The sequence below is a fragment of the Camelus dromedarius genome, chromosome 16 (assembly GCF_036321535.1).
Source record: "Camelus dromedarius isolate mCamDro1 chromosome 16, mCamDro1.pat, whole genome shotgun sequence".
NCBI lineage: Eukaryota > Metazoa > Chordata > Mammalia > Artiodactyla > Camelidae > Camelus > Camelus dromedarius.
In genome coordinates, this window is record NC_087451.1 from 27,141,858 (window position 1) to 27,162,008 (window position 20,151).

The 20,151-nt window shown below is 57.4% G+C and overlaps 2 protein-coding genes across 4 annotated transcripts in view; one reads left to right on the top strand and one right to left on the bottom strand.

The window, feature by feature from the left end:
• The window catches only part of TBCD (tubulin folding cofactor D), a 123,125-nt gene that overhangs the window by 77,137 nt on the left and 25,837 nt on the right, over positions 1–20,151 (bottom strand). For all 3 annotated transcript variants that reach the window (XM_031469443.2, XM_064494812.1, XM_064494813.1), the window contains 5 exons: positions 19,108–19,240; positions 15,593–15,729; positions 14,998–15,058; positions 14,384–14,458; positions 12,543–12,637 (listed from right to left, as the gene is read on the bottom strand). In XM_031469443.2, coding sequence (XP_031325303.2) covers positions 12,543–12,637; positions 14,384–14,458; positions 14,998–15,058; positions 15,593–15,729; positions 19,108–19,240 — 501 coding nt within the window. The remainder of the gene's footprint in view (positions 1–12,542; positions 12,638–14,383; positions 14,459–14,997; positions 15,059–15,592; positions 15,730–19,107; positions 19,241–20,151) is intronic.
• ZNF750 (zinc finger protein 750) lies at positions 5,932–9,871 on the top strand. The gene is made up of 2 exons (XM_031469444.2): positions 5,932–7,480; positions 7,588–9,871. The coding sequence occupies exons 1-2, from the start codon at positions 6,054–6,056 to the stop codon at positions 8,213–8,215; spliced, it is 2,055 nt and encodes a 684-aa protein (XP_031325304.1). The 5' UTR covers positions 5,932–6,053; the 3' UTR covers positions 8,216–9,871.

Consider the following 20,151-nt stretch of genomic DNA (forward strand, 5'->3'; position numbering starts at 1 on the left):
AATTTGGGCAAAAGCAGCTAAAACCTTTTTTTTTTTCAGTTCAATATAATGGCAAAGCCAAGTAAAATCTTAAGCTTAAACTGAAAAACTAAATAAAAGGCACCGCGTTGGGCAGGCCCACCCTGGCACAGGCGGGCACACCTGCCTCGCCCGCACCCTCGGAGGCGCCGGGGGGCATCGAGGCCCTGGGCGAGCAGGGCTGCGAATCGCTTGCCTGGAGTCTCGGTTATTTGCCGGGAACAGCGAGGAAGCGCGTCCCGGGCTGCGGGCGCCGGGCGGCGGGCGTGCGGCGGCAGGTCCCGCGGCGCCTAGGCTGCCCCCACCCTACTCCGGGCGGGAGGGCCGGGGCGGGAGGGGGACACGGGCTCCGCGCGACCCTCGGGGAGGAACGGGCGGAGGCCTCCGCGCCAGGAGACGCGCTCCCCCCGGACGGGTCCACGGCGCACGAGGGGGAGGGGAGGGGAGGTGGAGGGACCCTTCCCGGCGCCTGGACCCCCACCCCCCCTCCCGGCCCCGCGCCCAGAGGCAGTGGCGCGGGGCGGCAGCTCGGTGGGTGCGCACACACGAATCGTAGCTGCGGGCGGAGGGAATATCAGGTGCATCTCTACGCCCCGAGGGCTCGGCTCCCGCCCTTAAATCCCGCCCCCTGGCGCGGCCGCCCCAGTCTCCGGGGAGCGCGCGGGAGAGCAGGTCCGGCTCCGCGCCCGCCGCCCGCCGCCCGCCGCCGCCGCCCGCCGCCCGCCGCCCGCCGCCCGCCGCCCGCCGCCGGTGAGTACCGCTCCGCTCAGCGCGCGTTTTCCCTCGGAGCCGCGGGCCCGCAGGGCGCCTCCTCCCGCGCAGGGTCCCGGCAGCCGCCCTGCGGGGAGCGCCCTCTCCTCCCTCCCCGGCTGCTCAGGACCCAGCAGGTGCCTCTGTCACAGAACTCCTAATAAGCCTTACCCTTTACTCTGGGAGCCGGGTAACAAGCTTATCCGGGTATTCGGTCCTCGTTTCTACCATAGAATTCATAAAATTTAGACCAAAACTCAAATCTGTAGATTTATGTTACTGTGTCTGCTTCTCACCTTAAAAGTAAACTACAATAAATTCCATAAAGGAATCAGATATATGTGTAATGAGACAGTTGCTGATTTTAATTTATAAATCTTTAACTTTAAAATCTTTTGAGTTTAAAATAAGTACTGTTTTGACATAAGCTTAACAACAACAACAACAAACCCTTAACTAGAGAGAATCCCTACATACACAAGAAGGGGTTGTGTTAACCTTACAAAGTTCATGTTCCTCTAGGAAAATAATTATTGACCAAACTACTGGTCAGATTTGACTGGCGTCAGACTTCATTTAATGAACATCTGTCTGCATTTGTTACCCTGATTTTTATTTTGTATTCATAAAGTCCTTCCAGTGCTTTTAAGCGTTAATTCGTGAGGATACAGAGCAGGAGGCAGGGTGAGCTTTGAGCTTTGGGCTCTGGGGACTGACCACCATTCGAATGTTACAGCCGTGTGCGTTTACTGCTGGGAGCTTGTGTCTGAAAGTTGGGATCTTGGTCGAAACCACAGCGAGCCCCTGGTTGTTTCCTGGATTCAGTCTTCCAAACGGTGCCCCAAGAACACTGTCTTTCCCTAGGTTACGGCTGTCTTTCAGTTTACCCTTAAATTCAAAGAACCGAAAGTCTGGGAGGGAGGGGTGGTTAATCACTGGAAAAGCTCAATTGGAGTAAAACTCACAAATCTCGTTCTTGCGACACCCCAGTGGGTAGGCGACAATGGCGTGTCCTTGAGTTATGCAATAACGCCACATCACAATATTGTAATTATAGCGTGCCCTTCAAAACGTTCCACCTGTGAGGCGGCCTGCCAGGCAGCTGGACACCCCCGAGAGGAATATTGCAGCACAACTTCAGCCCAGAGGTTAGCACGCATGACAAGCATAGCTCCCCGGCACGTCACAGCAGTGCCCTGTAAAGTTAAGCTGCAATTACCTCCATTGTGTCCCATCAAAGCTAGGAAGAAGCCTCTCTCTCGCCCAGCTTCCAGAGCTCAGGCTCCTCAGAACCCTGTTAGACGTGCCAGCCACTCACGGCTGCCCGAACAGCTGGCGACCCCGTGAACTGTCCACACTTAGGAAGCCATTCAGTCACTGCCAGTTGGTGCTTCGTGGACCCCGAAACCGCAGGCCGCTTGGAGTGCTGTGCGGGCCTGGCGCCCCGACTCCCGGCCCCAAGGGCTGAGCAAGGCAGAGGCTGGCAGAGCTCAAAGGGGGTGTCCGAAATGAAGGCAGCTCAGGCTCCCCACACCCTCCCCTGCAGCGTGGACGCCACACCTGCTGCTCGGCCTGACGTGGCTCCCAGGGCCCGCCCGCCACCCTTGAGCCCAGCAGAGACCCGCTCCCGCGTTCTAGCCCAGCACCCCTGCCCGAGCTGTGGGAAGGCGTGCGACAAGCAGGGCTCCGACCCAGCGGGACGCACAAGGGTGAAAAATACTGCCACGTAAACATCCCTTTAGGGTTAGGCTAACATCTGAATTTTTTTAAATTAATCTTTTTGGGGGGAGGCAATTAGCTTTATTTTATTTACTTGTTTTTAATGGAGGTACTGAGGATTGAACCTAGGACCTCGTGCATGCTAGGCACAAGCTCCACCACTGAGCTGTACCCTCCCCCTAACATCTGAATTTTAAAACATGCTAACACCGCAGTTCTCCAAGGAAAGACAAACCCAGGGCCACTGTGTGAACCTGGAGGCACCCCTCCAGACATGTACCACCCAGGGCGAGGACAGTGAAGCACCTCTTACCACCTTCAGGAAAACCTCGTGTCTATTGCTAATCCACACTTACTACAAACAGTTAAAGTTCCGGATTTATTGTTTTGGCAATGACACCCTTTTTCCGCTGCCAGCAAGCAGCCAGCCTGGCAGATGTAAACTGACCAGGTCGCAAACCCTGTCCCTGTAGGTGGGGAGGCTCCCTCACCCTTGCAGACCTCACCTAGAAGGCGTCCCCCTGGAAGCTTACCCCACCTCCCTCTCCAACACTGTTGCCTTCTTATGACCAAGTGAACCTGCCGCCTCCACCAGCACCTGAAGCAGCTGTGCTCCCTTGTTTCAATTAGCAAACTGCAACCCTGAGGTCAGTTTACTCAAAGTTACTGAAACGACCGCTCCTGAGACTCCATCAATCACACCCCAGAACACTCACCTCCCAGAACACGGACAAGGAAACCATCCCCTGAAAACCTGTTTGCTGTGCCTGCAGCCTAACTGGCCGAGGAACAGAAAGTTCAGACCAAAACTGTGGGCACCACTGGACTGAAAAAAGTACATATTAACATAAAAGCAGTAATTTCCCAAACAACTCTTTTGGGTAATAGTGTGGTAACTTAGGTATTATTTGTCTCCTATAAACCACTGAGAAAACGTAATCAAAGTGGGTTTACTTAAATTTTTGCCTGGAAGTATCAGCTCCTAGAGCTGGCGTCACTGCTGTCTTAAGTCCCGAGGGGATTTCTGGTTCATTCAGGGCTCACGCGGTCTGGGCGCTGGAGGGGTGTGTCTGCGTCCTCTCCCGGTATCACCAGACGCGGGCTCACACTTGATAAACGTTTCGCAGCTGTCATCATTTTGATCCTGGTACTCCCAGCTAGTGATGAAATCACCCGCGTTCAGATCTCCGCCGTAACACATCCTGTGCAATCATGGGAACCTGACTTGCAGAGGTTCTCACGCCTTCAGAACCAGGGAGCATGAGGAGACGTGCCAGCACAGGCCGCCCTGACGTACCGGGCTGGCCCCGCGCTGGCTGAAGTCGCTTCCTGAAGGGAGGCAAGGAGATGGTGCTTTTATAGCCCAGGGCATACCTGCCCCTCAAGGCAGGGAATGAACTCATAAAGAATGATTTCACGTTTTCCCTTTACAAGTAGGGAAGTTAGTAAGACGCAGAGCCATGAGCACAGGTTTAACTGTCTGTGTGGGGCTTGTGGGGGTGGGGTGCAGAGCCAGGCACCAGGTGCCCCAGCCAGGCCTCTGTCCACCCCACACCCTGCCAACAAACACCTGCAAAGGGGGCCTGGGGCCCCTGCCCCCCCATTAGGGGGGCAGCCAAAAATCTCATTTCTCTTCCAAAATACGTGCCTGAGCACCCTGCTCTGCAGAAACTCCCGCACAGCAGAGGCTGCAGGACCCCCCCACCCCCGGCCACCTCCGAGGAAAGAAACACATCTTTGAGCAAACTGGTGATAAAACAGAGCAGTCTGTTGGGGGAGAGAGGTTTTTGTGTTTTTAAGAAATATGTATAGTTGAGTAGAGAAACCAGTTTGCTGAGAAGAAAATCGGATGGCTTTCTCAGAATTTAAGATATCCCAGTGAAATTAAAACCCTACTCCGCAGCCTTCTCACCCTCCCGCAAACTACCCATGACCTCATCTCCATGTGTGGGACGCGGGAGAGACGCACTTAAAGGTAACTGTTTCATTTTGTGAAACGAGTCTCTTAGATTTCCAGTGCATATTTCTGTATTTTTAAAAGGCTGCTTTCCAGCCGAATGTTTTAACCAACCCAATGTCTAGAAGGTGACGCTTTGCACACACAATTTCACAAGACTCAGGACTGACCATATCTGCTCATTCCTTACAGCACAACCACAGCTGAGAAGTTCTTAAACTGTTTCCTTTTAACTTTATTTTTAAGCTGTTTGAAAATATTTAGAAGCCAGATCCTTTCTACATTTTTAACGCAAAGTAAAGTGCCAGCCTTGATTCCTGGCCCGCCCCCAGCCCTCCCCACCCACAGGCTTTCTCTAAGACGCAGTCACCCCATGGGCTGGTCCAGGACACGCAGCCGCACCCGGCTGCGGAGATCCTCCCAGACCTCACGTCTTTGTTCTCAGCTTCAGGGTGTGAGGCAGAGGGCAAGCCCCCGGGGTGTGCAGGGAACCCCGGCTGAGACCCCCTGTTAAGCTTGGCAGGTGGGCAGGGACAGGAAGCCCCAGGGGGAGGCAACTCCGCAGCCCCTACTGCAGGGGGAAGGCCTCAGGATCCAGCTGTCCTGGCACCACTCGCCGCAGCTTCACCCTGACCACGAGGGCTGCAGAGATTCGGTTTTGCCATTGCAGGTGTGGCCAAGAACGGCAGGCAGGCTCCCGGGCCCGCAGTGCTCTCAGCAGTCCACACACATCCAGGCCTCCTGGCCAAGCGGGGACCAACCACGCCATTCACGAGGTGAGCCGCAGAAACGCGGCAGTGAGTAAGAACTCGGGGCACTCGCAGGTGCACAGAGTCACCCAAATAGCACCACATCTGTGTCTGGGACAACACAAATGCCACAGACCAAGAAAGCGGACTTTCCACATGTGAATTTAGAAGCAGGAAGGTGGAACCACGTTTTTGAATACTCCCTGGTAGAACCGAGCACTGTGACTGAATAGGGCAGATGTGCTGAATGTTACAGTCACACTTCTCTTGCACTGAATGTGAGTGTCACACACGCACGAGCCTGGCCGCACAGGTCATGGTAGAGCCGTCAGGCCAGCAGGGCAATAGGCACACGGATGGGGCAGGACCCCGACAGCCACCCAGCCTGCTCGGTCCACAGCCCCCTGGCATCTGAGGCCTCAGATCACAGGCTAAAGGTTCCCGAAAAGAGGATTACAGGTATGCTCAGAACTGACACTAGACCCTCCACCGAACACACGCCCTTGGCCAGACTTGAGGGAACAGAGGCTGCTGGCGCAGCAGCTGGGGCTCCGATGAGGCTCGTCTCAAACCTGCCCCAGGAGTGGGGCAACCTCTGTGCTGCAGGGGCCTCTGCTCCCAGTCCTCAGTGGCCCGGGGGGGCACAGGCTGGTCTCGGTCAGCCCGCCCACCCGTGTCCTGACACTAAGCTCTGCTTCCCCGTTGCAGCTCCTGGACCCCAGATGAGTGAGACATCCCTCATCGGACCTGCAGCCCGTGGAGCCGGCTTCAAGTAAGAGCTCGGAGAGAGAGCAGAGCAGGAGCAGACGTGCCGCCTCACAGCCCAGCGTGAACCCTGCTGGCGAGGCCGCACAGGGAAGATGAGCCTCCTCAAGGAGCGGAAGCCAAAGAAGCCGCACTACATCCCCCGGCCCCCGGGGAAGCCCTTCAGGTACAAGTGCTTCCAGTGCCCCTTCACGTGCAACGAGAAGTCCCACCTCTTCAACCACATGAAGTACGGGCTCTGCAAGAACTCCATCACGCTCGTGTCCGAGCAGGACCGCGCCCCCCGGTGCCCCAAGCCACGCTCCTCAGACCCCGGGCCAGCTGGGCAGCCCGGCCCCACGGCCATGCCCGCCTCATCCAAGCCTGGCCCGGGGGCTCTCGCGCACCTGGACACCAAGCCTCAACACGGCCCGCCCACGGACGATACCAAGGAGAACCCAGACCTGCAGGCACGTGGACCCCACAGGGGTGCCGGGCAGCGGCCTGCTCTGCACAAGGAAGCGGCGCCCCCAAGCCCCACTGCGGAAGCCACCACGCGCACCCCTCCCTCCACGGAAGGCGCCACGCGGCCCTCAGCCTTCGTCCCCATCGGGGAGCACAGGCTCAAAGGGCAGGAGCTCACTGAGGCTCCTGAAGCGCTGGCCCCTCCCCACCCTGCCGCCAAAGCTGCCTCCTTCCACGCCAAGTCCGCTTTCCACGCTCCTGGCTACCCGTGGAAAGCGGGCTCCCCCTTTCTCCCGCCCGAGTTCCCCCATAAAATCCCCTCCACCAAGGGATTTGGAGCCACTGCCCCGTACATGCACCCTGCAGTCCCAGAGTACCCACCACACTTCTACACCGAGCACGGACTGGCCACCATCTACTCGCCCTACCTTCTAGCCGGGAACCCGGCCGAGTGTGACAGCCCCCTGCTGTCTGTCTATGGAGCCCAAGACCAGAGACACTTCCTGCCTCACCCAGGGCCGCTCCCTAAGCACCTGAACCCAGCTCCGTCCACGTACGACCACTACAGAGTTTTCCAGCAGTTCCACTCCAATCTGCCAATTCCTTATGGATTTTACAGACCGGAGTCTGCCTTCTCCTCCTATGGTCTCAGACTTCCCCCCATCGCTGGCATTTCGCGGGATCAGAGCCCTCACCTACTGGAAGAAGCCACTCTGGTCTACCCAACCTCGAGTCCATCCAAGATACACTCTTCCAGCTCCCACAGAAAACACACAGAGTTTGAGAAAGAGAGTCCAACTCACGAGGCTAAGGACCCTTCCAGAGACGGGCAGAGGGACCCAGAAGGGACCAAGATGAGCCCACGTGCAGGCAGTGCGGCCACAGGCTCCCCGGGAAGGCCGAGCCCCACCAACTTCACGCAGACCAGCCAGCCATGCACCGGGCTGTGCGGGCTCCCGGACCAGCCAGCCTCCAGCGGGCCGGGCAGGCTCCAAGCACCGGAACAGAGCCCCGTGGCCTTCCCACCCGAGTGCCCACACCCCCAGGCTCCAGAGAGCAGAGACAAGTCCCCAAAAAGGTAAGCGACTCTTATTTTCAAACCCTCCGGTGTCCTGCTGGCTGCACTAACCGCCCCACCAGCGCTCATAAGCAAGGTCCTATGATGATTCCTCTTGTCTCTTCCAGCCTCGAGGCCGGCAGTGCAGAGGCCCCGGCTCAGACCGGACACACCTCTCCTGGCCTAGACCCCACGCCCTGCAGCCCGGAGGACGGCTCCAGGACGGCCCCGCTGAACCTCTCCAAGAAGCCAGAGGTTGAGCTGACGGCCACCCACACCCCTGCCTACGGAGACTTCACGGAGCCGCAGGATGTGCCCCTCAACCTCTCGGTGAAGGACCCCTGCAACGCCCTGACCCCAAGGCCATCCTTCCACAGCCCCTCACGTGGGCCCGAGCCCACCACAGCCCCCACCGCGCGGACGAAGCCAGCAAGTTCTGGGGATGCGAGCCCCGGGGAGGCCCCGGACACACAGGCAGTGGACAGCGAGGAGCAGAAGCAGACGGCAGCCGTGGCCCTCTGCCAGCTGGCGGCCTACAGCGCAGGGACCAGCCGGCCAGGCGAGGGGGAGCCCACGGCCCAGGAACTTTCCCACCACACCCCAGAAAGCCAGGAGGCTCCGTGTGACCTCAGACCCAAAGGGCAAAAGAGGACAAGTCCAAGGGATGCAGGGAAGTCCCAGCAGGGAGCCAAGAGGGCCAAGCCCAGTGACACCACCAGGGTGCTCACGCTGCGGAAGAGAACTCGGGTGTCCTAGAGCCACGGCCCCAGCGGAGGCACAGCACACACACCCCTGGCTCCCAACGCTTTTCCACCGGTCAGCTTTTACAACACGGTGTTCTTCTCGAAAAAGAACTGCAATGAAGCTGCATTCAATTCAGTTCTGTAAATGCTAAGCATGAACGTTAAAAGGTGCTTCCACTTTGGGGTGTAAAATATTTGAATGACTCACACTTAAGACTTAATGAGTTCAACGTTCTGTAAAAGATCAAATGAAATGCATGGGACTGAAAAGTAACTTTTGGGTGTTAGCATCTTAGAGAAAATCTCTTTAAAACACTTATAAATAGCAATAGAACAAACTGTTTAACTGTTTTTCTATTAAATCTGTGTGTTCTGAGGTAAACAATTCCTAAAAAAAAAAAAGCCAAGAAAAGACATTTCCAGCCCTAGCATCAAAATGCCGTGTGTGAAGACGCTGTGATTCGTGACAACTGAAAAACACGCTGACAGCAGACGCTATTTATACAAGTAATTTATTTCCACTGGGCAGACTGCGTTGCTGGCGAAGCTACTTGGCACGTGCGCTGTTTCTTCACCACGTTACAGTGAATTCTCTCACTCATGCAGCCTCATTTTCCACTTCCTAAAATGATGTGTATGTTGCTAATTTTCCAATAAACTCATAGGTGAACCTTAAGGATATGTAAAAAGACGACCAACATAAACTCTGGGTTATACTTCAGAGTATTTGCCTCAATAAATCAATGAAAAGGAGAAAAGAGCTGAAGCCCCAGTTAGAATAAACTGAGAACAAGGGTGCACCTGTGTGAGCGGCTGTGTGAGAGCGTGTGAGCAGGAGCGTGCCCACCGTCCACCAGGGCTCCAGCCCAGCGTCGCAGACACCCGCGGGCCACGGCCTCCTAAGCTGTTGCCTGGAAGAGCCAGCGGCCCTGCGGCCTCGTGTGGGCCCCTCCCCACCATCCAAGGGCATCTCAGCCAATACACCACCTGCAGGGCCGACAAAGGGCCCAGAAACAGTGGCTGGGGCTGAGAAAGCCCTCTCTCCACAAGGCAGCTGGTTTTCACTCACACATTGGCCAAAACAGAGGCGGTCCCAACAGAGCCGACCGAGGAGAGTTCAAACAACAGGCACCATTAAAGCCAACGTCATTCCCGGTGACACGTGTGGGACAGGCCTCAGCACTGAGAGCTGAAAATTTAAAACGTTCAGTAAGAAGCTGAGGCAGAAATTCAGCTCACTCTCAGTATAAGCACCACACACCACACAGCTGAACTAGACGCTCACCTGAACAGCTGCGTTCCAGTAAAATTTCATTTTCAGTTGTCTTGATCTAGTTTCTACTAATAACTAATTCTGCAAAAACTCAATCTAGAAAAGTTCTTAAATACTCAGTACCTTTTGGCAGAACAGAACGTAACAGACTTTGCATTCACAGACATCCTCTCACTGAAGGCCCTGGAGGGGGAGACCTGTAAGAGACCTTAACTAAGTGCAGGAATACGTGACATCAGGGAAAACTCTCTGGGAAAAGTAACCGGAAATATGGGCTCAAGGAGACATGGGTAAGTCCCTGCATGTGGACGGAGGATGGTAGGTTTCAGTGTACCACAATGGCTGATCCACTGGGTGTATTTAAACAGTGGGGGGAAGGTGGAGCTCAGGGGCAGAGCGTGTGCTTAGCATGTGCAAGGTCCTGAGTTCAATCCCCAGCACCTCCTCTAAAAATAAATAATTACCTCCACTGAACAAAAAAAATTTTTAATAAATTAAAAAAAAATAAACAGTTACGTAATAGCTTTGTTTTAAAGTAACACTATTCAGGATGGCAAAGAGCCTGCTTTGCAACAGGTTAAATTTATAAAAACCACTGATTACAACTTACAAAAGGGATGCAGACCTTGTCACAACTCTTTTCAGGCAACAGGAGTCCGAAGTCACCCAGGACGCGGGGGGGCCCTGCAGCCCGCCCAAGGTGCACCTGCAGACAACCACCTGCCAGGAGCCCACCAGGCGCGCTCTTGCCCAGAAACCAACGCACACACAGCTGCCATCGCCGGCACGACGGCCCTCAGGTTTCATACACCAGTTCACTCTGACAAAGGCTAGGATCAGGGTGCCCCTGCTCTCCAGCAGGGCCGCACGCTGCCGGGGGCAGAACCCTGTGACGGGGGCTGTTCCAGCTCTGGGCCCACAGCCTCGTGCCGCACAGACAAGCTCTCACCTCATGCTTTACACCCAAGGACACAGACCACTTCCAAGGCCGACAGATTCTAAGAACCCGTTTTACAGCTCACCCAGAAGCATTCGCCACCACTTACCGTGACAAGAAGAACCAGAGGCGGCTGATGACTGCCAGGCCTCCTGCGGCCCCGCAGGCCAGTAGTCCTGGGGCCACCTAGGGGCTCACAGCAGCTCTGGGACCACCCCCTAGTGTGACTCCCCCCAGGTGGCCTGCACGCACAGCAGGCTGTCTGGATCTGTCTTTACAAGCACAACGGGGTTCTAGACCTTTGTAACCAAAAAAAACAGTCTCGCTGATTCTTCAGCCATAGTACCTCTCTGTATTCACATAGAACCTGACTTCAGAACTCTAAGCTTCTAACCTTTACATACAAAAAGCATAAACCCTCAAAAAGCTAAACATAGAATTACCATGAAGCCCAGCAATTCCAGTCCTAGGTACACACCTGAGAGAAACGGAATGAGGGCTCAGGCAGACGCGTGCACACCAGCGCCTACAGCAGTATTACCCACCACAGTGAGGAGGGGGAAACGAGCCCAGTGTCCCGACAGAGGAGGAGCTGCGCAAGCCGTGGAAGAGCCGCTTGGCGGAGTGTGACTCAGGCCTCACGAGGGGTGCACTTCTGGCGCAGGCTGCCACGTGGATCTGACCCCAAAGACATCATGCTGAGTGAAGTCAGTCAGACACAAAAGGGCAAATCGCCACAGTTCCACTCACATGAGGCCCCAAAGCAGGCGAGGTCAGAGGTCACAGAGGCAGACAGATCAGCCAGGGGAGGGAGTGTTTAATGTGGACAGTATCTGTTTGGGGAAAGGCAAGTTTTGGAAACAGACGCTGATGACAAAGGCTGTGCAGCGAGGTAAAGGGAGTGAATGCCCCGAACCACACTTCACACAGTTCACAGGAATCGCAGGGGTGTCAGTGGTGCCACCATTTTGGAAATCAGTGTGTAGTTTCTCAAAAAGTTACAGACAGATTGAGCATAAGATCCAGCAATTCCACTCCCAGGTCTACAACTAAGAGGACTCAAATTCTATGTGCACACAAACACTCATACACAGATGTTCACAGCGCGTGATCCACAATCACTAGAGTGAAGACCCACGTCCACCCAGTAGTGCAAGACACGCAGTGGGAGTCCACCCTCGAAACGCTGTCCCGCACAGCACAGATGAAGGTCACACACGCCCAGCAAGGGAGAGAAGTCAGACACGGAGACCCCCACCGTAGACGCCGTTTACAAGTGTCCAGAAGCGGCAACTTTACAGACGGAGGGCAGACTAGCGGACGCCTGGGGTGGGCGCTGAGGGGAGGCAGGGTGACTTCTCCCTGGTGCAGGGTTTCCTCTGAGGGACAATGAGGTACATAAGATGGTCGCACACTCTGCAAATATGCCGTAAGTCACCAAACTGGACACTTTAAATGGGTGAACTTAATGCTCCATAAATTATATCTCAACAAAGCTGCTATAGAAATGACCAGAACGAGTCCCCAGAAACAGGGGTCGAGAAGCCCTCCTTATGCCTCACGATGCCAAGTGCCAGCCAGCACCTGTGACACCCTGAGCTCAGGTACTGGGCTGCACCCCCTCTGCACGGACAGAAGTGGCCCCAGGATGCATGGCGTCCATAGTGACACACCCAGGATGGGGTCCTCTCCATCCTTGGGGATGTCCCTCCCTTCTGCCCACAGGGGCACTGATGCCACTTCCAGGGACAGTCCCCACAACCACAGACAGGGCTCCAGGTGGCCACAGCCCCACACTGGCACACCCACCCCGCTGTGCCCCTGCTCAGGCCCACTGCTGAGCCCCCTCCCCGATCCTTCGCAAGCATGAGCCTCATGCCCCGGGGGACCACAGTGGCCTCTCACACACCGTTAATGGGTGATCGCCCCCACTCCAGCGGGGTGAAACTGGTTATGAGGATAAGGCAGCGGCTCCCAGCCGGCCCTCCAAATCCGGGCGGACAGCAGGCATGCGCTGGGGGAGCCCACCATAGAGGGGAGGGGAGGGGAGGAGTCAATGGGCCCATGGGAGAAAGAAGGCTGGGAGCACAGGGCAGGGAGGCCCGACCACGCAGTGTGAGCTGCACTCACCGTCTGAGAGCCGGGAAGGGAGCAACAGGCCTCGTCTGCCCAGTTCCGCTAGCGCCAGACACCCGCCATGCCAGGCCCCGTCCGTCTCCTGAAAACTGAAGCACAGCGAGCCTGAGACCCCAGCGTGGTGCCAGCCTCGCCCCATGCCCAGCGCGCGAGGCCCTCCCCTGAGCTGAAAGCCTCATGAAGCCCCCCGTGAGCACTTAAAATGCCAGTCGGCTCAGGAGATAGTCCTCCAACCGAACCGGCAGGAACTGCCACACTCAGCTCCCCCAGCTCCGAGTCCACATCCTGGTCAGACCCCCGACCCCACAGGAGGGCCCCCGCAGCCGCCACTCCCGCCCATTTAAGCAACCACACTGCTCAGCAAACTTGGGCTTCTGGTGCCAGGACAGCACCTAGGTTAAGGCCACAGCAGCGGGAGGGGCGAGGAGGCCTTTCCACAGAGCCCCTGACAACTCAAAAGAGTAAAACCGAGATTAGAAAGTTAGAATGAAACAGCACGTAGAGAACTTTTCTGTACCGTCCGAAACACAGACTTTACTTAGTAAACAGTTATAACGCCAACTAGTCAACTCACAAGAAAATTTTACACTTAGTGAAACTTCCCTGAAGTCCTCTGGAAGCTCTCGTTTAAAGGGGCAACCCTGGCCTTACACTGAGTGAGAATAACTGCTTCTCAGATCGGCGGGGACTCAGAACCCCCCAAACCTGCACCGCGGACACAGACGCCCACGTGCCACCATCCCCAGCAAGTGCTCCACCCACCGCCTGAGGGTGAGTGCCTGCCCCAGAGCCAAGCCCTGGGCAGCCCTGGTATCAGAGGAGTGGAAACCACAGCAGGTTCGGGAGAGAGGGAGGCCGAGACTAGGTCGGGGACCCAACTGAGGACGCCCTGGAAGAGGAGAGTGGGGCAGTGTGAGTGGAGAAGACGTTTTCCTCTATCCCCCACCCCACACTCACCATTCCTGGAAGGACACGAGGGAAGGGCTCCGGGTTACCTGCGAGGGGACGGCATGGGCAGGGGTGCAGAGGGGCAGAGGGGTCATCGCCTCCACCTGACTTTGTAACTGAAACGTTACCAGTGGGAAAGGCTAGGGAGGAGAGTGGTGCACCTCCACTGAGACAGGGCAGCGCCGGGTCCGTAGCACACCCGGGACCCTGCTGCCTGGAGACCACCCCCTCCCACCACCCAGAGTTGCGTTCAGACGGCAGATTCCAGGGCCCAGCCAGGCCTCCTCCCCTCCTTCGCAGCCGCTTCCACCCAGCCCTGGGCTGAGGGGCCTGGGCACTATCTCTGGGGGCCATCCTGAGCTAACGCCCCTCAAGCCATCGAGGGGCTACCCCATGGTAGTCTGAGTGGAGGGGCAGGTACCACCCAGGGTCCCCTGGGAGGTCACAGCAGACACAGCACGACTGCCACCACGTGTGGCTGTTCAATTTAAATCCAACGAACTTAAACGTGGTTTAGAATTCAGACCTCAGCCCCCCGGGCCTCTGAGAAGATCTCGACAGCCCCAGACCTGGAACAGGCCGAGCTAAGAGAAGCTCCCTCGGAAAGGGCGGACCTGGTTCCAGTCCAAAGAAAACAGTTCCCTCAAAGGATACTTTTCCACGTGTGGACGTGCGCAAAACTGACCTCTTCTTCCTCAAGGTTTTAAATGTACTGGAGTCTAAGCTGATAAAAGCAGCACAGGAGAACTGGAGTCCCCAAAACTAACTTCAGGAGGAGGAGAAAAGGCTGCAGGGAGCCCAACGACCAGCTCAGCGACGGGGCGGGTGGAGCCGCTGCCTTCACCCAGAAACACGCCTGCCCGCAACCCCGCGCCCCCCGCACCTACCTGAAACAGTCCAGCACCGACCCGGCCACGTCGTCCGCCAGCTCCTTGGGAAGCCTGCCCGCCATCCTGCCGACGCTGAGAGGGAGAAGCGGGGTCAGCGCGGGCAGCCCGCAGGGGGGTCCCGGCTGCTCCCAGCCCACCGCCCTCCGGGCAGGCCAGGCCTCGCCCCGCCGTTCGCTGTGAGAACCTCGGGTGGGAGGGGGCCGCGCCAGGACCTCTGCTCGGTTACTTTTTTCCACAACGTCCACCTCGTGTGTCCCCCATGGCCCTGGCCTGGCTGGGTGGGCTGCCTCCTCCCCCCGGAGCTCCAAGACAGGAGAGGGGGCGCCCCGTCGGGGGGGGGGGGGGTGTTGTGCCATTCCAGCCAGAAAGGCGACAAAACGAACAGGCTGCTCGTCAACCTCAGTGATTGTCTTTAAAACCAGAACATGAAGCAATCAACGTGAATCGGGGAAAAAAAATCATTCTACCCTCCCCACTCTCAGAGCTGTCTGCAGCTCTCAATGCCACGGCACTCGCTGAATGACGGGGGTGGGAGGGTCGTGTGCACAAGCTGCCACCCCCCCCGCCCCACCCCAGCCCCGGCCGACGCAGACGCGGATGCAGACACCTACCCCTTGGCCGCAGACCAGCGCACGACCGTGTCCTTGTCCTTCAGCCCGACCAGCAGCTGCTCTGGAAGAACAGGGAGGCGGCGTGTGAGCCCAGGAGCCAGCCCAGCTCTGGTGAGCCCCTCGCACAGCGCCGCGAGGGGAGCTCTCTGAGGACCTTAATGCTTGCTGCAAGAGAGGACACCTTCTCCTCTGCATTTTCAAATCGTCATTTAAGGCCACTATCCCTGAAAGCAGACCCACCTACCACGACAGTCACTGGCAGAGGGTGCCAGCAGGGAAGGCCGTAGGTCAGTGGGAGGCTTCCCAGAGACTTTCTGGGTGTCTGCCAGAGGCTGGGGAAGGGGTCTTGGAAACAGCCAGCCTCCAGGAAAGGCCATGGAGACACCAAACGCTGGGAGTGTCAGGGCCTCCCAAGTGGTAAGGGCCTTGCAAGCAGGTCAGTGGAGACCCTGGTGCAAGACACCAGGCAGCAGTGGAAGGCCTGCTGCGCAGAACAGAGCCTGTGAGGGTGGAAGACGCGCCATGACCGAGCCATCCGACAGCCCCAGCCTCACCTCCGACCTGCCCAGGTGGGGCGTGGGGGGGGGGTACGCACCTATCACGCTCTCCACCTCCTCGGGGACATCATCCTCTCCGTCGCTGTCTGGGCTCTCGGCCTGCGTCCCCAGCTCCCGTGGACTCTGGGCGCAGGGCTGCAGGCTGGCAGCCAAGGAGCGGCAGCCGCGCTGGTACCTGTGAGGAGCAAACGCACGTCAGGCCCACAGGACAACCAGGTGCTGGAGGGGAAGGCGTCCCGACAACTGGAATCAACAACTCAGGTCACATCTGCGACAATCGCACGCACTGCACAGGGGGATGGACAGGAAGGAGGCTGGCACTGACCACAGCCAGTGTGGGCTGTCCAGAAAAGACCTCGACCTCGGCCACAGAACCCAGAACCATGCTCCAGACCACTCAGAACCCGCCCCACAGTGGAAACAGCAGAGATGGCGAGTGTGAGCCCACTGCCCTGTCCTCAGCTTCACGCGCTTGGCCTCCAGCCCCACCTGAGCAGAGCACCCGCCCCCTGACCCCGTCCCCCACCCCAGGGCCAGATGCTGCCTTGTCACCCCAAGTGCCACAGCTCATCCACCGCCAGCTCCCACAGACCATGCTCACCACTTCCCACCGACCCCCCACCATCGCTGAGGCCACCAGCACCGGCCAGCTCAGCTGTCTGACCTGCACCGCTTCCCCAGGGGACGGGGGTGGGCATGAAGCACTCCCAGCAGGGCCCGCACAGAGCAAGGCCCTCAAACGCCAGCCCTCCCAGAGACGGGCAGGCCCAGCTCAGGACGGCCTGGGGCATAAAAGGTGCCAAGTCAGAGTGAAGGCTGGGGGCCGTGGCCTGAGGCCAGTCCAGTATGCAGAGACCTGGGCCCGGGAGACCAACACAGAGCTCGAGCCCCAGCTCAGACACCCGTAACTGTGGCCTGGCGGCCTGCGGTCCCGTAAAACAAGGACAATGTCACGCAGCTCCCCGGCAGCCGGCACCCTGGTTCTCATACAACCCCTCGGAGCGGCCGCACCCAGGACTCTCTCCTGACCACGAGCACAGCAGAGGTGAGGGGACGTCCCCCAAGGCTACGAGAATGCCGCGTGTGTGCCTGGATGTGGGGCGCCTCCAGCTGAACTTCGTGAAGCCCTCAGAGAGACCCCAACCAGAGGGCCCAGCTAAGCACACCCGGACTCCGGCCACAGAAGCAGTGGCATTAAAAATGCAGTTTGAAGCTGCTAAACGTGGGGGTACCATGTTCCCTAGATATGACAGTGTGACTGGTAACAGGAAACACATTTAGTCTTTGTCCATTTCTCGGTTAAGCTCCTCTGCTGCAGGAAAAAGGGGACTCTGGGAGAGCCCCGAGGACAGTGCTGGTGCTGGGACAAATGTGGGATGAGATAGCTGAGCTTTCAGTCCCACCCCGACCTCCAGGGAGGTCGACCAAGCGCCAGCGGCCAGTCACCTCATCACCCCCGGCTGCACAGCAAGGCCTCCGCAAAGACCCAGAAGAGGTGGTCTGGAGAACTGCTGAGCTGGTGGACACGTGGGGGGACGTGCGGGTGGCACACTCGGCGGGCGAGGGAGCTCCAGGCCCCCCAGGCCGTGCCTTTTGCATGTCTCCCACCCGCCGTTCCTGCGTCAGAGCCTTTTACAACAAACCCATGATCTCACACATCAAATGCTTCTCTGAGCTCAACGAGCCACTCCAGCAAATCATCAAACCCAACCAGGGGGTCGTGGGAAGCGCCACGGGCAGCCGGTCTGTCAGAAGCACAGGTGACACCTGGACTTGCGATGGGAGCCAGGGTGGACTCTTGTGGGCTGAGCCCTTGACCGGGGGGTCCAGTGCACTGTCCAGGTAGATGGGCTCAGAACTGAGATCGGCTGCAGGGCACATCGGGGCTGGCGCCTGAATTGGACAGGCAACAGGTACCTGGACCAGGGGCGTCACCTGGCAGATGAACAGGCGCCCTGCGACCACCCCCCAGCCAGGACACATGCCAGCTATCCCAGAGGAAAAGGGCTCACAACAGCGCTCAGCAATCAAAGACAGGTGGACATAAGATGACAGGCCCCAGGCTGCACTGGACTTTCCCTCTGCCTCAAAGAACCACAAAATCCGGACAAAATACACAAAGCAACTGCTGGCAGGAACAAGGTGACAACCAAGGGGAGGGAGGCCCCCAGGTGCACCCCCTTCACCTCTGCTTCCTCCCAAAAGGCACTTTCTAAAGCACAGCACAGGAAAATGGAGCCCAGGCAGAGGCAGAACAAAGTCCCTGACTAGGGAGATGGTGAGGAAGTGGGACAGGTGCCGGGGAGGGGAGCTGAGCAGGCACCGGAACTCTGCACGGAACTCTCACTGGGGCCTCGTGTGAGTGCCACACCCGCGTCAGGGAGCAGAGGTCTCGGGCACTGGGTGGTCAGAGCGCTGGACCCGCCTGCCAACAGGTTACTCCTCTCGGGGGAAGTTAACCACTAAAAGGAGGAGTCTAAAAGGCAACGTGAAAATACATCAGAGAGGACAAAGTGAAGAAAAAGAAGGAAAAGCCAGAAGAGAGAAGACAAACAGCAAGACGCAGGCTGAGCCCACCGCGTTGCCATCACCCTGACGAGCACGGAGGCGTGGTCGGGACAGAGGAATCGCAGTGCCTTCCTGCCTCCGAACTCAAACTGCAGCACCAGCTCCTCCCGGGCCTCCAGCTCCCATACCCTGGCATGTGCCAGCCTCCACAACCACCACCACAACCGCATGAGCCAATTCCCCACAATAAGTCTGCGCGCGCGCACACACACACACATGCGCACACACACACATGCACGCACACATACATAGGTCCTGTTTTTCGGGGGAGCCCTATTACAGAGCAGAACATTAATTTCCATGGCATCTGGAAAGTAACCACTAACATTTAATCTCACCAACAACAACTTACAGAACAAGCTGTATGCAGAACACCCAAGAGGTATGTCCGTAGAACAGCCCTAAAACAGAACACACTTCTCTGGAACCTGCTATCACTGGAGACAAAGGCTGAGCAAACTTAATCAGGTAATTCCTGCCAAACCATACATCTTACTACTCGAAATAAAACTGAAGACTGTTAAAAAGACAGTACCCCAAGCACAGTAGAAAGGTCTACTTCCCTGGGAACCACGGACTCGAAAGCAGTCTATCCATTAAAAGCAGGCCGCTGCCACCCTCAAGCAAAGACAGCTCTGTTTTCTGAATAAACCCGGGGAGGGAGCTGGCTTCCTCTGAAAGAAGCCTGTGACTGGGACCCAGGCTGATCAGAACAAGCTCTCCTCACAGTGCCCAAGCCGCGAGGCGGCACCGAACCCCGACAGCAGTCACTTTCACAGAGTGTGGCACAAGCCTTCTGGGCCTCAGTCCAGCCTCAAATGTGGGTCAGAAAATAACCAAAAGAAAAACTGTTCCTTTCAAGATCAGAAACACTTCTGAGACTAAACAAGAAGATGAAAGCAGGAGACACCTGTCCACCAGCCCCTACGCCCACAGCAGCCTCCCAGCACGCTCAGACCGCACACCCACCGCCCGGTCCACCAACCTCCACTTGGCCAACCGGGGCTTCAGGAAGGTCAGACCCAGCCGCTGTGCAAGCTTCACCCCAAGTTTCCGAAGCAGCGTCTGGTTGCTGTCGGGGAGCCTGCAGCCGTCCAGGCACTTGAGAACCGTGGCAGCTGTGAACACAGCACGTCTCACTCAGTTTGGTGGGAAGGGTGCTTTCTGACCTCCTGAACCACACCCACCATGCCTAGCATCCACGACACCAAAACCATGGGCTTTCCCAGGGCCCTCAGATCAGTGTGGAGGCCTACACTCACCCTGAACCCCTGGAGCTCTGCTTCATCAAGACCCCTTCCTCCAGTATCATTTACTAAGTGCAATTGGAGTTGAGCCCCGCCGTGAACAAGGCGTGTGGAGGAGGCAGAGAGAGGGAGGCGCCACCATGCACACAGGAGTGCCACAGCCACAGTGGGGACCATGCAGACGCACTCGGGCTTTCATGCAGTTCTGCTGCTGCTGCTGCACATGGCGGCCGTGGGGCACGACATGGGTGACAGCAGCGGATGTGAGGCTGTCGGAATGGGGAAGGGTCTGTTTGGGACAAGGAGGTGGGATCAGGGGAAGCAGAGGCCGAGAGCATGCCCAGGACTCTTCCTGTGAGACTTGGAGGGCAGGATTACAAGCCAAGTTGTGGCCTCTGCAGACTTCCCAAAGGACTGGACCGTGCAATGACCAGCCTGGGTGGCACTGATGCGCCCTGGGGTCTGTGTGCACAAGGCCGCCGGGGACAGCGTGTGAGGATGCCAAGTGACCACTGCTCACGTTCTCAGGTGACAGTAGTACCAGGTCAGGCTTTAAAGAGTCAGCAGAGTCCAGGGAAAGGGCAGGGTGTCTGGGGGTGAGGAGGAGCTGGGATGAGACTAGAGGACCATGCGCTGAAGACCAGGAGTTTGTGTCAGAAATGACAGTTCATGAACTGTCTTCCTGTATGTGACAAAATGTCCCATACTGAGGCCTAATTATGAAAGTCAGATTATTCACACACACATACACACACACACACACACACGAAGACAAACCAAAA

Excerpts from the sequence above, each read along its gene's own strand:
- ZNF750 (XM_031469444.2), top strand. The coding sequence starts at position 6,054 with ATGAGCCTCCTCAAGGAGCGGAAGCCAAAGAAGCCGCACTACATCCCC. Across the intron at positions 7,481-7,587 it reads AGAGACAAGTCCCCAAAAAG|CCTCGAGGCCGGCAGTGCAG; the intron begins GTAAGCGACTCT and ends TGTCTCTTCCAG.